Genomic DNA, 17,462 nt, shown 5'->3' with positions numbered 1-17,462 from the left:
TGGAAAACAATTTGACAATAAAATATTATGGAAAAAAAATCTTTTGGACAAAGCAAAAGCAGTTCTGAAAGAAAAGTTTATAGTGATACTGGCTTATCTCAAGAAATAATAAAAATATCAAATAAACAACCTATGCTTACACCAGAGGAGCTAGAAAAAGAATAGTCAAATCTAGTATAAGGAAAAAGATAATGAAGATAAAAGCAGAAATGAATGAAATAGAGACTAACAGAATTACAGATGAAATTTTTTAAAATCAATGAAACTAAGAGCTGGCTATTTTAAAAGATCAAGAAAATGGATAACCATTTAGCTGGATTCATCATAAAACAATGCGCAAATTAAACAATGAACGGGGCAACCATAAAATCAAAGAGAGAAAAGACTCAAACTAAAAAATGGAGAAATAACAACCAACACCATAAAAATACGAAGAATTATACGAAAATATTATGAAAACTTAGATGACAAAAAATTGGACAACCTAGAAGAAAAGGAAAATTGCTAGAAACATATAATCTCCTAAAACTAAATCAGGGAGAAACAGAAAATTTGAAAGGACTAATTACTAGTAATGACACTGAATCAGTAATTAAAAATCTCCCAACAATGTCCAGGACCAGACGTTTGCATAGGTGAATTCTACCAAACGTTTGAAAAAGAGTCAATACCTATTCTTCTCTAACTATTCCAAAAGATAGAAGGAGGAAAAACTTCCCAATTTGTTCTACAAGACCACCATTATCCTGATACCAAAACCAGACAGAAGCACTACAAAAAACTAACAAAAACAGAACAAAACCAAAAAAACCTACAGGCTAGTATCTCTGCTAAACAGAGATGCAAAAATCTTCAACAAAATAGTAGCAAACCAAGTTCAACAATATATTTTTAAAAAGTATTTGCCACCATCAAATGGGATTTACTCCAGGCATAAAAAAGTGGTTCAACATTCAAGAGTATATCACACTAACAAGACGAAAGAAAAGAAACATATGATCACCTCAATAGATGCATAAAAACATTTCACAAAATATAATCGCCATTTATAATTTAAAAAAAAAAAAAAAGCTCTCAGGGCGCCTGGGTAACTCAGTCAGTTAGGCGTCCAGCTTCGGCTCAGGTCATGATCTCGCAGTTCGTGGGTTCGAGCCCCACGTCCAGCTCTGTGCTGACAGCTAGCTCAGAGCCTGGAGCCTGCTTCTGATTCCGTGTCTCCCTCTCTCTCTGCTCCTCCCCAACGCATGCTCTGCCTATCTCACTCTCAAAAATAAATAAATGTTTAAAAAAATGTTTTTAATTTTTAAAAAAGCTCTCATCAAAGTGGGTTTAGAGAGAACATACCTCAGCATAATAAAGACCACATCTGACAAACCCACAGCTAACGTCAGAATCAATGGTGAAAACATGAAATCTTTTCCTCCAAGATCAGGAATAAGACAATAAAGTCCACCCACACTACTTTTATTCAACATAGTACTGAAAGTCCTAGCTGCAGCAATCAGACAAGAAAAAGAAATAAAAGATATCCAAATTAGTAAATAAGAAGTAAAACTCTATCTGCAGATGACATAATACTATATTTAAAAAACCCTGGTGTAGAACAAAAAACTATTGAACTAGTGAATGAATTCACTAAAGTTGTAAAACACAAAATTAGTGTACAAAAATCAGTTGCATTTCTATACACTAGTAACAAAGTAGCAGAAGGAGAAATCAAGAAGACAACCCCATTTACAATTGTACCAAAAAGACTAAAATACCTAGGAATAATTTAACCAAGTTGCTGAAAGACCTATTCTTTGAAAACTAAAACACTGAACAAAGAAACAAAAGAAAACACAAATGGAAAGATACTCCATCCTCACGGATTGGAAGAATTAATACTGGTAAGATGTCCATGCTACTGAAAGTAATCTATAGATTCAATGCAATCCCTATCTAAATACCAACAGCATTTTTCACAGAACTAGAACAAATAATACTAAAATTTGTATGGAACTAAAAAAGACCTCAAATAGCCAAAGCAATCTTGAGAAAGAACAAATTGGAGATATTTCAAATCCAGATTTCAAGATATACTACAAGCTGCAGTAATCAAAACACTATGGTACTAACACAAAAGTAGACACATAGATCAGTAGAACAGAATTGAAAGTGCATAAATAAACCCACATCCACATCATCAAGCCATTCCAGGGCACCTGGGTGGCTCCGTCGGTTAAGCGTCCGGCTTCAGCTCAGGTCATGGTCTCGCGGTTTGTGGATTCGAGCCCCGCGTCAGGCTTTGTCCTGACAGCTCAGAGCCTGGAGCCTGCTTCAAATTCTATGTCTCCCTCTCTCTCTGATCCTCCCCTGCTCGCACTGTCTCTCTCTGTCTCTCAAAAATAAATTTAAAACATTAAAAAAATTTTAAAAAGAAACTATACAATTCCTTTAAAAAACAAAAAACAAAAAGACAATCATCTCTTAGACATCACTGGGACCAACATTTATCTAGCTATGTCTCCTCAGGCAAAGAGAACAAGGACAAAACAGCTGCTAGAACTATACCAAACTAAGAAGGAAAGCATCAGCACAACTGAAGGATAAGCAATCTAGTGATGGAAGAAGATATTTGCAAATGATATATCTAATGAGGGGTTAATATCCAAAACATATAAAGAACTGACAACTCAACACAAACAAAATAAGTAATCTGATTATATTATTAAAAATGGGCAGAGAAACTTAATAGATATTTTTTCCAAAGAAGACATAAAGATGGCCAACAGATACTTGAAAGATGTTCAGCATCACTAAGCATCAGAGGAATGCAAATTAAAACCACAATGAAATACCACTTCGTGCCTGTCAGAATGGCTAGTATTAAAAGACAAGTTTTAGTGAGGATGTGGTGAAAAGGGAACCTTCGTGCACTACTGGCGGACATGTAAACTGGTGCAGCCACTGTGGAAAACATTATAGAGGTTTCTCAAAAAATAAAAAATAGAAATACCATATGAGTCAGTAATTCCACCAAGGAAGCAAAAACAGTCATTCAAAAAGATAGGCGCACCCCTATGTCTATCGCAGCATTATTTACTGTAGTCAAGATGTGGAAGCCGCCCAAATGCCCATCCACAGACAAACAGAGAAGTGGTGCATATATATACAGAGTATCACTCAGCCATAAAAAAGGATACGACCTTGCCGTTTGCAACAACATGGATGCATCTAGAGGGCATTACACTAAGTGACGTTAAGTCAGAGAAAGACAAATACCATATGATTTCATTTATATGTATAATCTAAAAAACAAAACAAGCCAAAACAGCAGAAACAGACCCATAAACAGAGAGAAAAAACTGGTGGTTGTCAGAGGGCAAGGGGGAGAGGGACAGGCAAAATGGGGGGGGGGGAGCCATAGGTACGGGCTTCCAGTTATGGAATGAATAAGTCACAGGGATAAAAGGTACAGCATAGGTGATATAGTTGATGTCATTATAATAGTGTTACATGGTGACAGATGGTAGTACAACTTGTAGAGAAAATAGCATAATGTATAGAGTTGTCGAATCACTGTGTTGTGCACTTGACACTAATACAACATTGTGTGTTAGCTGTACCTCAATTTTTTAGAAGGGTAACAAAATTTAAATTGTAAATAAAAACAAAACAGCTAAAATGTAGTAAGCACACTATAATGCTTTTACAATCATTCCCTGAAGTGATCCTCTCACAACAATCTTATAAGGTAGCTACGTTATTAAGACCTTTAAAGTGGTGGCCCCATTTTACAGATGAGAAAACTAACAGAAATGAGGGTCACAAACATGAAGCATGGCTTTGCTACCTCAGTATAAACCCCGAAAATGGGGCATGTGTTTTGTCACTGAATGATTAAGGTACCTGAAAGCTTCATGTAAAAATCACTGAGCCACTGATTCATTAACTTAGTTTCAACGTGAGTTGGGATTTGGGGTTGTCCCCAGTCTCTCAGAATTCAGCTTTCCTCAGGATCAACTCTTGAGGATTCTTGGATAGGTTGCACTTTCAATACCCCCTCTACTTTTCAACTTCAGCTCACTAACAGAATATTTCTCCTAATTCTGAATACTGATATGCCTTCTACGTTTAGGACGTGCGGGGGAGGGGAGCCCTACAAATGGATCCTCAAGTTTTCTTTGAAGCGGAAGCAAACTGCCCCGGCACTGTCTCAGTCTTGGATGCACTCAGGTTAGCCATACAAGCCTCCAGAGCGCGGCCACGGAGCGGCTGACAGCGCATAGCACAGCTGACATCTTGTGGCCAGAACCGGTAATTACACCATTCTATCCGGATTCCAAGATTCTGAACTTGGCTATGTTCTCCAAAACACAATAGGCTAGCTAGCATCCGTTCCTCAAGAGTCAGCCACTTCATCTTTAAAGCAAAAGCCAAGTCGGTGGAATAACATTCTTAAATTTTTTCTAAAGTTTCATTTGGTCTTCTACCTCTCAATGCAAATCTTGTGAAAAAATTTTTTTCAATCATTTGAATGTTTTAAAGAAAAAAATTACTTTCAGAGACCTTTTTAATGATTTAATTATTGCTTTATAAAATACAAAAAACCTAAGATCTATTCCTCAGCCTCTTTGCATAACCCTCTACAGGTATTGATCTGAAAATAAGGGCAAAGAAAAAGCATTTGAAAGCATTCCATAATCATTCAACACACATTTACTAGGTGCTTACCATGCCCCAAGCAATATGCTAGAACTGAGATAGAAACACTATATAAGATGTGATTCCAAATCTCAGAATTCAATACATATGAACCCGTTTATCTTAAGAACATTACCAGGTCATTCACTAGTAATTCATGTATGTCACTCTCAATTTCTTTTTCCCAGTATCATCTGGCCCCACCCATAGTGTTATATTAATGTAACCCAGGTAGTGAAATTCCTAAAAATCAGATGTTCCATGCCATACTTTCCCAAAAGTTCCCAGCTATTGTGATTTCCCCAACTTCCTTGGTACATCTAAATATCATTCTCTTTCCAAATGAAAAGAATAATTTCCTTCTCTCTCTTCATTGGGGAGAGCATTAAATAATTTTTAAAGCATTTTACTACTCTTGTATAAAAAGAATAACAGTGCATTAAAAGTAGATTTTCAAGCACAAAGGTCTGGGTTCAAATTCTGACGTGATACTGTGCACCACTGATGAAAATACTTTACCTCCTGCTCTAAATTCTCCCACCGATAAAAAGGGAATAGCAAAGCCAAATTCACAGTGTCTTTAAGAGGAAGGATTACATTTAATAAATCTGTAAGCCTATACGACAGACCCTACTAAAAGTACAAAATTAACATTAATTCTTCTCCCTTTTCTCTTATTTCTCCACAATTTCAGCCCTTTTATGTCAACAGAATTCCCACTGGTCATCGCAGAAACTTACAGAGCACCACAGCTTCCACTTGTCAGTGAGAAAAGTGTATCACTTAAGGTAGAAAAGCCATAGTCTTTGTAGAGGCAGTCTTTATCTGGGGAAATAAATAGCAACTCATATTTTTATGGCTTTATGACTCATGCTGAACTGATAGTTTTTATGTAATCAGTTACCTTTACTTACTCAATGCCAAATTTAAGTTATTTTTGCACCTCTACATGTGGCTCCAAAAAACGTTGTTCTACTCTGAGTCAGTTTCAGACAAGAAACCTAGATTTCAGTGGTTTATAAGATTTGTTTCTATACCATCATATAATCATGAAGTGTAAGGAATCTTACTTAAAAGGTTCCCTGGATAAGTCCCGGGCAAAATATCACAAGTATTCAAAAAAAGCAATTTATAGTCTAATCAAATTTATTTGTCCTTCCAGACATGTTTTTATTTGTATCTAATTAAATTTTTTATTAATGCAGTTGAACATTAAAAATGTGTCAAGTTCTTCACAGAAGTTCCTCAATTTTGAGAATTTTAAGGTCACCTTTTTCTTTTCTTTTCCAAGTTAAATCATTCCAGCTCCTTTAATTTTTCTTCACAGAACATGCTTTAGGTTTTTCCTTTTTTTTCTGACTTATTTGGATTTCTGGACATTTCACTAATGCATAGAAGATTATAATTTCTAGGCAAAGTACTAGAGAAAAAGCATACTGGTAAAGAATCTTTTTCTAATCATGAGAACAAGCACTTAATTCTGTCCCACTGAAATGCTTGCAAGTTCATTAGGTAGATGATCCCAGGAAATTAGATTCAAGACATTTGGCACAAGACACTTACAAAAATGTTGTAGCGACCTTTATTATATCAGTAGTTAAAATTAATAAATGAAGTACATTTGAGACTGTCTATTCCATTTATTCACCAGTATACTGTATTCACCAATATACATTTTGCACAAAAACAGATGATATAAACAGAGAAAAAAGACATAATTCCTGTTGTTAGGGCATTTATTATGTCCTAGAACAAAAATCTGTTATAGGAAATTATGTATGCTCAGGGAAAAACTTCAAAAATAACAATAAAAATGGAGTTTTTGGAAAAAATTTTTGGAAAAATGAAGAACAGTGGAATACTTAAAGTCAAACCAGATTATCCAAGTGCAAGCCTTTTAGAGTAAGCTCATTTTAAAGAAGTGGGAAATTTTTAGGGGTTATTGAGTCTATATCCATCCCTTAAGTTTCATCTTACTATAAGGTGGGAAAATGCATGGATTTAAAAAGGCTGTGCTAACATTAAAATTATAAACCTTCTTGTTCATCAGTGCTTTCAAGATCAAATTAGTTTTCCTCTTCCCAAATAAAAAGAGTTTCATCCTCAAATATATAAAATATTTCTAATATATTTCTGTTGCTAATATTTAAGGGTGTCTCAGCTTCATAAAATAGGCAGGCTTGACTATGCATTTCAAAGAAATGATAGTTGATATTTTCTCTGACTATTTGATTGAGATTTGTTCTTGAGTTCTGGAATCTGTTACTTAATACATTGTTATTCTCATCAACTACTTGAAAGACTTCATTTGTCTGACGGGGGGGGTCCTGTGTATTTGAATTCACAACATCCACAACCAACAATGATGGGTGCAAGAAACTGACACAAAACCTTTTCTTTAAATAAAACTGAAATGTCTTTAAATTATTTTCTTCTTCTAAGTCCAAGTAACTAATTCTTTTTAATTTTCTTAATTTTCTTTTATCCATCAAGTCAAATATATTATTAAAATAAAACTGATTAAATGTATCCATGACATTATCAATAAAAGCTTTTCTACCACTTGCTTTATCATTCTCATCTCTAAACATGATTTTGTTTGACTGCAACAAATATGGGTGTATTTTCATCCACAAAGGAAGACTGAAGAAATTTTCAATATCAGAATCTTTGCAATATGCAAATCCTCGGTCCTTTTCATTCATAGGTTGGATGAGCACAGTTAGTATCGGGCAATGCTGACCACAAAGAGCATAGAGTTTATCCAAAGAGTCACCTTCCTGATGTGCACCATGAATTACATTATTACCAGGCAATGGTTGGTGTTTAATAGTATCATCAGAGACAGGATGGACTTTGTTACCAGTGGACGTAAAGGCATGAGTGACTGATGTACATACTCTTTCTGACTTATGACTAGCTTTCTCCTCCACATTATCATTTGGTATATTCTCCTTGGCACAAGTTTTATTTTGAACATCTAGCAAATCCTCACAAAAAAGCTCAGAGTCACTACAGTGAGGCATGTTAAAATAACTGCATTTCAGTTCAAGGGGCTGAGTCAGTTCCTCTAATTCTGAAGAAGATAGTTCAGCCATGCTTGGGCCTGGGGCCAAATTTCCAAAATGTGAATATGGTATATCAGTGCTATTATTAAGTAGAGTGTCCACTGATGTGGTGTCTGCATTGCCACATAAGCCAGAATTTTCAGGAGATGATACTCTCAACAGATGATTTTCTTTCAGGAGCCACTTGCCTTTATCAATCAGTATTCCTTCCCCCAGATCTCTGGCAATTCTGTGATGATCACTTTGTTTTGCACCATGTCCTACAATGTCTCCCTCATGATAATTGGCCCTCATATCATTAAAATCATATTTATCTTGGCCTTCTTCTGGAAATTTCTGCAATATAGATGAACTACTAGACAGTTTGTCAGAAGAGCCTAATGACTGACCTTCAGAATTATAAAAACCTACTTTCCTAGAACATTGAAACTCCACAGAATTAGAAGGACAAACCTGAGATCTGTGTGTAGACCCAGGGAAAAAAGATGGTTTAATAATCTCTCCTTTACCATAAAGTTTTTCAATTGTCCTTTTAACAAATCCCTGACTGTATCCTTTCTCTTGGGCAATCTCCTCACAACTGCCACTGGGGCCATCACTGGGTGGCTGTTCCTTCTCACTGTCCTGTCTAAATTCTGACCAATCAGAAGTCACAGGTCTTGTAAAGCAATTTTTAAAATCAAGAGAAGACTCTGAATAACTTCCACTTTCCATGCTTTTCACCATCATTTTTACTCTCATTTTAGTTTCTCCTTCATTGAGCTCCTTTTCACTATTTTGTTTAGAATCATAGCAAAAAACGAAAGACGGTAGTGTCGCCAGCCTTCTGCTGATTGTCCCACGAGTTACATCATTTCTTTTTTCTTCTTCTATAATGTTCCTGCTAGAGACTTCCACCAATTCCAAATTTTTACTAGCCTTTAATTCTTTTTGGATCAATTCTTCAGCAGCCTGTTCTTCTGCATTTATCTTTGTATTAAAGATATCAGTGTCTTGGTTTTCCAATTCTTCAAAAGATTCCAATTCTGAAATGCTTCTTTCACTGGAGGTCAAGCTATTGGTTAGTGAGCTTGGTTCTTCAGAAGTCTTTGAGTCTTCCCTATCAGAGGATGTATATGCATTTTGACCCTGAAATTTCTTTAATAAATGATTTTTAAATTCAGCTAGGGAACTATGTTCCTTACCAAATTCCAGTTCAGTTTCACTTAGGGGAAAGCCACAGTGGCTTACATTGCTGATATTTTGATTGGACACCAATACATTAAAGCCATTTTTATACCCAGGGTCTGCCAAGATAGTTAGATCTTTCTGAACTTCATCAAGTCTTTCTAATTGTCCAGTCAATTCCAAATTATCAGGACATATGTTTTCTTTGGAATTTAAAAAGTCACTGGTATTGCTGTCTTTGTTGGGGACATAGGCCTCATCAATTGGGCAAGCTGTTTCACAAACATGGTTTTCCTCATAAGCGCAAGCCTTATCAGAAGATGGAGCATCAGTAAGTGAACAGACCTCTCCCAGGAAACACGCCTTATTCATGGAGGTCTGATCTACGCTGTGGCCATCAACAGGCAAAGAAATGTCACTGAGGCTACAAGCCTCCTTTGGGTAAGTCTTATTCACAGTGCACATCTCACGTGTAGAGTAAGTCACCTCTGAAACACAAACTTCAGAGGCACGGTCCTCACTGGCAGAGTAACCATCTACAGAGGAGAGTTTCTGTGTGTTTGCATTTTCAGCATACTCAGGAACTCCCTGAACGCTGGGTGTGGAACAGCTTGCAGAAAGTCCTATTGGAACCATGTCTTGTTCTTTCTCAGTGAGTCTTAAGTGATCTGTGGTGGACTCCACTAAACTGGCAACAGCAGCCTTCAAATCGTCAGCTTCCTCTGTGATGGCAGTTTGCTTTAGGACTTCTAATAATGCAAGTATTTCTGAAGTTCTGTTAGTAGTCTTGTGAGCATCACCTTGGCAGAAGCTATTTACACTTCCTTTTAAGGTTAGCACCAGAAGCCAAGCTAATAGGACATTAGTATATGACTTACATATTGGGGAAGGAAAGGGATTATCTGCAAGCGAATGTGGCATCTCAATAACTCCATTCTGAGTCTTAGGAAGACTAGGAACCAAATCTTGCAATTGGCGAAGCAACAGGACTGGTAAAAGGTCTTTAGGAGTGTCTTCTTCTATGAGATCTACTTGAATAGCAGCCTCCACACTGTGTCTTTTTGTAGCTAGGTTTATTTCTTGGTAAACAAGGCTTATGTCTGGTCCTAAGTTTTTAGCACATACTTGGATTTTACTATTATGATCATCAATAGCTGTCTGTGACAAAGCACAATTTTCCTGCAAGGGAAGCAAGTAAGCATCATTCAGAGATTCAACCTGCCTCTCACAGAGATCTTCGGTACGTTCTTCACTGTTATCTTTATCAAAAGATGTATCCACCTTTTTCCCTACATTATTTCCTGTCAAACCAGCACTTTTACTTACAGGTTTATTACCTTCCCTAACAAAATGATTTCCTTTTCCAGAACTTGACTGGGAATTAGTTCCTTTTCCAGAACTTGACTGGGAATTGTTACGACTTATCACACTCCTTTCCTTTTTGCATACTGGAGCTGATTTTCTAGGTTGAAAGGTTGGATGTGGATTTATGTTCTGCAACCATCTCTGTATATAATTTTGAACTGGACGATGGCTGACATCCTCAAGAGAAACACCTTTTTTCAAAGAAGGTAAGGAATTTGCCCTGGTTGTAACACGTCGCTTACTTACAGTAGTACTTACTTTCAACTTATCTCCTTTTTGTTTTTTCTGAGTTTTTAATGTTATGTGTGAATTATTAACTTTTGAAATGAAACTTCTCCTTGTCATTCCTCTCAAATGCCAAGATGCCACTTCTGCTTGAGCCTGTGGTCCACAAAAAGCATTGGGGTTTTGCTCAAGGAAGTTAAACACATGAAATAAATTTTCATCTTCAAAACTATTTTTGTAACAGCTAAAGTCATTATGGGGAAATATTTTATCTCCTTGACCAATTTCATTTTTTGTAGGTCCTCCTAAACTTACTTTGTTTAGTGGTCTGGATTTTCTTTTGGCTAAAAGACCTTGAACTTTCTTAGGATTCTGAACAGTACTTAATTTATTTACATGGAAATTCTTAGAATTCACAAGAGTGAGGTTACTTTTGGAGCAAGAATAATTTGATTCAATTACCATACCATTTGCATGGAAATCTTCCTCACAAAGTATTCCTCCTTTAAGGGGACCGTGTGAATCCTTTAATATGATTTCCTGAGCAATTCTACCTCCCTTGCTTATTCTCTTACTCCTATTAAGAATTCCTTTGGTTGTGATCTTCCCATCCTGATGCTTGGAATTTATCACTTGTTGCTGAGATTTGATCTTCTTTTTGCTGGCAAGAGATGACGAAATCTGTTTTTCATTTGCTGGAAATTTTGTTAAACCACACTGAGCAAATTCATTAATTAGTCTGTCAATTCTGGTGGTGACAGTGGAGGACCCTACTGAAGCAGGGGTCTCAAAAATAGTTATGTCAGTTCCAGAGTCATTACTTAAATAATGAGTTGTATCTGCTAAAAAAGGACTGAATCTATCACTGGTGTTACCATAAGGTCTTAAGTTTTTGATTCCAGGTTTGTCGTCTGATGTTACACTACTGACTATACGTTCCTCCACAACTGGGTGTTCTGATACGGTCTGTGGCAAGCCAGTATTATGAGACACCTCTAACATCTTTTCACTTGTAATCTCTACAACATCAGCATGTACTGCACCTGACTTGAGCCGTGCGCTTTCCTTTTCTATTTCTAAAGATGACTCTGTCTGCTCATTGTTATTGACATGAACAACCACTGGTCTGTTAGACACTGATGACATCGTACTACAGGAATGTGTAAACATGTGATACTCAGATTTGTTTTCCCCATCTTCCCTTTCTTCGCTATAGGAAAACTGTTTAATCATTTCTTCTTGAACTTCAGTTTCAGATACCAAGGTCACACTTCCTCTCACAGATTTCTTTTGTCTCACTCTCTTTGGCCCAGGTGTAGGAGGCCGATAAAAATGATGCTTTGCTTGATCCTGAGTTTCCCGGATGGTGTCTGTGTCCACAGCATTCTCCCAACTAGCAGAGGTGCCAGTTTCAGTCTCTCGATCTGTTGTTTGAGTGTCTACCTCCTCGGCCCAACTGCCCTCTTGGTTACTGCCTGTCCTCAAAGAAGAGACATCTGCAGACAACGAGCATGCTACAATCTTTACACCAGACGACTGATCATCAGTCCTTCCTGGAAGACGGCCTACCTCACTCTTTTCATCATCATTAGAAAGACCAGCTCTACTGACAGTGGTCCATTTTATGGTTTCTTCCCCTTTTATCTTAAATCGAACTTTCATCTCAACTATCATGGTGCCATCTTGATTAAAAATAACTGATTTCTCAATATCATCTTCAGAAGGATATATCAATAAATTCTGAGAATCATTTTTTTCCAAAGCCAAGTAATTTTCAGAAGCAAAAGAATGCTCTGAGTAGCAATCATTATTACGCATTTTGTCAGAAGAAACAGAATAAATCTGAGACCTTGAGCTTGAAGACACATGTGTGCTCACTTTCAAGATTTTAAAAGTAAAAGATGCCCCATATCAAAGTGTAGAAAATGGAGAAGTTATAAATATCCAGTAGAATAGGCAGAAAAGAAAAAAAAGAAAAAAAGAATTAGTACAAAAAGTATCACATTTTCTAAATTTCATAGTAAGATGTTATTAGTAAGTTTCTTACTTCAATGTATTTATTTGTTGTTTGAATTCACTATAATATCTGGTGCATCTCTACAAGCTTCTCTTAAAAAGAGAACCTATAGGGGCACCTGGGTGGCTCAGTCAGTTAAGCATCTGACTCTTGGGTTTCAGCTCAGGTCATGGTCTCACAGTTTGAGTTCAAGCCCCACATCAGGCTCCATACTGGCAGTGCAGAGACTTTTGGGGATTCTCTCTATCCTCACTGCCCCTCCCCCACTTACATGCTTTCTCCTTCTCTTTCTCTCTCTCTCAAAAATAAATGAATAACTTTAAATAAAAGTAAATAAAAGGAGAATCTGTAATCCTACTTCAAGAACAAGATTCAAAGAATTTTAATTTTAATTAGCTTAGTTAGGCAATTTCAATAAGTATAAAGTAGAAATTCCTAAGAATTTTAAGCAAAAAAAAAAAAAAAAACAGATTTTGTAGGATTCTGTTTTGTTGTTTTGTTTACCAGTTCTAAGACTGGAGTCTAACCAACTGCTGCTTATCAATGCAAACAAGCAAGTAAAAAGCTACAGCAATATTTATTTTCCTCTCTTTGTGTATCCAAGAGAGACATCTACAGCATTATGAAAGCAAAAACATTCTTAGAATTTATTTAAAAGTCAGGATTAGTCAGGGCCCCTAGGTGGCTCAGTCTGACTTTGCTCAGGTCATGATCTCAGGGTTCACAAGGTGGAGCCTCACATTGGGCCCTGCACTCTCAGTTCTCTGTCTCCTCTCTCTCTGCCCCTCCCTCATTTACAAATTCTCTCTCTCTCTCTCTCAAAAAATAAACACTTAAATAAATGTCAAGATTAATCAAGTAATAATTATTAATTTAGCATTCACTTTGCATAATTAGTGCATTTGATTTCATATAGGACACAAAAGAGAACAGAACTAGACACAGACCCAGATACCTGGTTATATTTTTCGTGTGTGTCCTAAAGATAACTTTGGTTGGTACTCATGCTTCTTAAACTCTATCAAATTCTTATTGGCAGTTTGTATATATTTGCATATTCTTGGCACCAATTAAATACATTTAACATTTCAGAGTATAAACCTAAAATATGTTCTCTTATTTTTGGCATACATTTACCAAAATTGCAAATGAAAATGTTTCACTTATAACTTTTTAAAATAAAATTTAACAAAGTCTTCAGATTCCTAACACCATCAAAAATCATATTCAGCAACCCATATCAAACACAAAATAATAAAATCATTTTCGTAAAATGAGCACAGTGAAATAGGTATCTGGCAGCTAATGCCTACAAAATTGAAACCTTCACAGATTATCTATTGAGTATATCCCTAACAGATGAATTTCACCCGTTAGCAATAAGTAGAGAGATTAATACTACTTAAAGGGTATATTATTCAATGTTTAAATAAGACCCAAAATTTAAGTATAAATGGCACTCAGAGCAAAAGAGCTCAAAAAAATTTCACAATGAATAATGAAATTAAAATATTGAGCACAATGAATAATACAATTAGCCACACCTTCACAGAGAATTTACAGCCCATGCACACTCGGGCATCAACAAGCCCTCCTCTCCCCTACCCAAAGGATAAGGCTATATTGTACAGCATTTCCTATGGAATTGTCAACTTACATTATCATTAACCAGCATGAATTGACTACATGAAAAAAATTTTAATAAGTTAAAAATGGATCCAAAGCCTGTGATTTTTACTGGATTTTTAAAAATAAAGTCACTCAACTAACCTGCTGAGATCAGCTATGATATCACACAGTATTATCTGCAGGAAACTCTACAACTACCAGAGATGTCACTTATAACAATTCCATAGAATTCCTCTCCAAATCAAGAAATGCTGGCATTTTTTTTTTAATCTAGGTATCATATACCCCCTCCCAAAAAGGGCATACCTCATCAATCTAAACAAACATATGATTGATCGATTTGGGAAAGTCTATAAAAATCATACAATCTCTATGACTCTTTCCAACTATACATATGACCAACTGCAGTTTAGAATGTTTTTGGCCCCCTCATTTTCTCTCATGTGATGAAGGAAACTGTCCACTTAAGCATGGATTTTTTTTTTTTATATTGTGGCTAAACCACACACACAACTCAAGGCTAAAAATAAGGGCTACATATTTAAGTGACTTACTCTTTCTGCTTTGTGACCTCGCAGTTCCCTTGGAAAGCCCATGATGAGAGATCGCTGGTAATCTTGAAGAAAGCAAATACTTTTGGATGTCATAATTTCCGGGTTTAAATGGCTCCCTTCCAGCTGCCACCACAGCTCCAGAGCTCAGGATCACAGCCTGGAGACTGGGAACCTAGAAGAAACCAAAGAATTAAGGTCCTTACATGAGCAACATGAAACTTTGTTCTTTTCTTATGGCTATTTTATAGCAGAAAGAATCAAATTCAACAAACTTTGGGGCTTGAAAGCATTCTTTCATTCACTAATCATTCTTTAGGCACCAATAATGTAAAAAAAAGTTACCAAGTATCAGGATGAGGGTGGTTAGATCAACATCCTATGAGCCAGCATACTAGCTGAAGAGATTCGTCTTCTGCCATAACTAAAGACTTTTATTTAAAGTTTATTTATTTATTTTGAGAGAAAGAGCAGAAGAGCGGCAGAAGAAGAGAAAGAGAACCCCAAGCAGGCTCCACCCTTCCGCACAGAACCTGATGTGGGGCTCACTCACAAAACCGGGAGATGACGACCTGAGCTGAAACCAAGAGTGGGAAGCTTAACCAACTGAGCCACCCATGCGCCCCCCAAAGAAATCCTTAAAAGGTACTCAGTACTGCCTCTGGTTCCCCACCAAAATATCCAGCTGTAGCCCACCATCTTCCCTGAGCCAGCTGAGAAAGGGCCTGGGGAACATGCTGTTGTAAGGATGCAGGTCCGATATGGCCCTCACCACCGGGCGGTCCCAGCCTTCTCGGAGCCGGTCGCCACGCACCTCTGCGGTGGAGATGCACCCAGCAGCCGTGGGGGGGGGGGGGGGGGGGGGGGGGGGCGTTTCCCCCGCCAGCCGGATCCAGCCTTCCCCTTTACTTAAAGGGCGTGCATTAAGGAGGGACAGCTCCTGCGGTGCCCAATCGGGGGAGGCCTGCCCGATACCTTTGACCTTTCTAGAGGCAGGTCTGGGCCCACTCTGATTGGTCAGTGCTCCGGATGGTGTGATTGGCTCCCACAACTGCCAGTGTTGATTGGGGGGAGGGGGGGCAGGGATTGGATCACTTTACACCTGTCCTCATTTCCTGTAACTCCCCCTCCCAAAGGCATAAAAGGCCCTGCCCTGCCTTTGTTCGGGGCTCTCTCCACTGGCCAGCAGGTTGGCTGGAGACTGTGAGCTAGAGCTTAAGCTTGTAATAAAGGCCCTTTGCTTTTGCAGGCGTGACTCAGTCTCCCTAGCAGTCTCTGGTGTTTGTTTTGGGGTGATTTGGGGCGATTTTAAAAACTTGGGCACAACACTATCAGCTGCAGGGGTGCAGCAGGCACTCTCCCCTGCCCCTCACCCTCCAGCAGGGATCACAGAAAAAAACACTTCTCTACTTAACAGAAATCACTGTTGGCCAAGGCTTTTCAAGAAATACTGTAGCGACTGGATTCTGTGCTGACACATTATACAACTCTGTGCTCAGGGAAGGCGTAACGGGAAAGAAAGTGTGAAATTAAAAAGAGCCCCTGATGTCAGTCACTTCTTCAAACTCCAACCAGAGAACAATGGGGCCACCCACCCAGGTGAACCACCGCCACCCCGCGGGAGTGGGAACACACATGCGCGCGCGCACACACACACACACACACACACACACACACACACATGCACACGCACGCACGAAGCCTTTCTCCTCCAGGGCCTCCTTCCACGTCCCACACGACGGGAGCTCAGACGTGAGAAGCACCGGGAACACTCACCTTCCTTCCGTCTGTGGCATACAGCTTGGTCACCGGGAAGCGCATGACCTCCATCAGGTGCTGCAGAAAGGCCTGGAAGCTCTGCGTAACCCTTCGGTTCAGAACGACCTTGCGCCTGGTCTTCGGGTCGCCGTTTTTAAAGACCAGGAGGCTCCGCGGCGCGCGTAGCACGCCAGGAGCGGCGGTGGCCGCCGGCGGCGAGCTGTGCGCATGCGTGCGGATGGCCCGGCTGCTGTACCAGGGTCGCAGGCGCCGGCGTGCCTTGTCGAGGTCCACAGGCTGCACCTTCCTGCGGTGGGAGCACAGGTACGACTGTCCGTCCTCCAGCTCCTCCAGGCGCGTGATGCTGTGCCTTCCCCGAGGGGTGCTGATGTTCCTCACCCCGAAAGGTAAGGGCACCTTGCTTGACAAGTTATCCAGCAAAGCATCAAATGTCTTAAAGGAACGAGGATTGACCACCACCCTGACCCCACCAAACTGCGGGTCTCCGCTTTTGTAGAAGCTGATCTTTTTGGCCACAACAGGAAGCGTGACGCTCATATGGCGAGAGCGAAGACCTTGACCTTCAGAAGCGGTTGGATGAATCATAGAAAAACTAGTGGAAGAAGTTTCGCTCATTTTGGCTGGGACCTAGAGAGGGAAAAAAGTATTCATCTTGACAATGACAGCGTCATAAACAGTACATGATCATTTAAATGGAATCTAATTACACTTGTCGGGATCTAGGCTATTCCTAGGATTTCATGAATTCATGTATTTATTCATTATTCCTGCCTATTTTGAATGGTAACTGTAAGGGGCTTTCAACAAAAGGACGTAAATAAAACAAATAAGGTATGTGTAACTTAAAGATAAAAACAATCTAAAGACACCAATAGGGGTGCCATTAAATTATTATATATTCACCCATGTAATGGAAAAGCTATACAACCATTAAAAATGATTTTATATTTAGTGGCATAGAATAATGATCACAAT

At 38.5% G+C, this 17,462-nt stretch overlaps 1 protein-coding gene across 1 annotated transcript; it reads right to left on the bottom strand.

Moving 5' to 3' along the window:
• Positions 1-6,752: 6,752 nt before the first annotated feature.
• Positions 6,753-17,102, bottom strand: RP1 (RP1 axonemal microtubule associated). Its single transcript, XM_029923943.1, has 3 exons — positions 16,485-17,102; positions 14,712-14,883; positions 6,753-12,388 (listed from the first exon to the last, which is right to left on the bottom strand). The coding sequence occupies exons 1-3, from the start codon at positions 17,100-17,102 to the stop codon at positions 6,753-6,755; spliced, it is 6,426 nt and encodes a 2,141-aa protein (XP_029779803.1).
• Positions 17,103-17,462: the final 360 nt, after the last annotated feature.

Source organism: Suricata suricatta, chromosome 15 (genome assembly GCF_006229205.1).
Source record: "Suricata suricatta isolate VVHF042 chromosome 15, meerkat_22Aug2017_6uvM2_HiC, whole genome shotgun sequence".
In the NCBI taxonomy this organism is placed as follows: domain Eukaryota; kingdom Metazoa; phylum Chordata; class Mammalia; order Carnivora; family Herpestidae; genus Suricata; species Suricata suricatta.
This window is presented reverse-complemented; position numbering and strand designations above follow the sequence as displayed.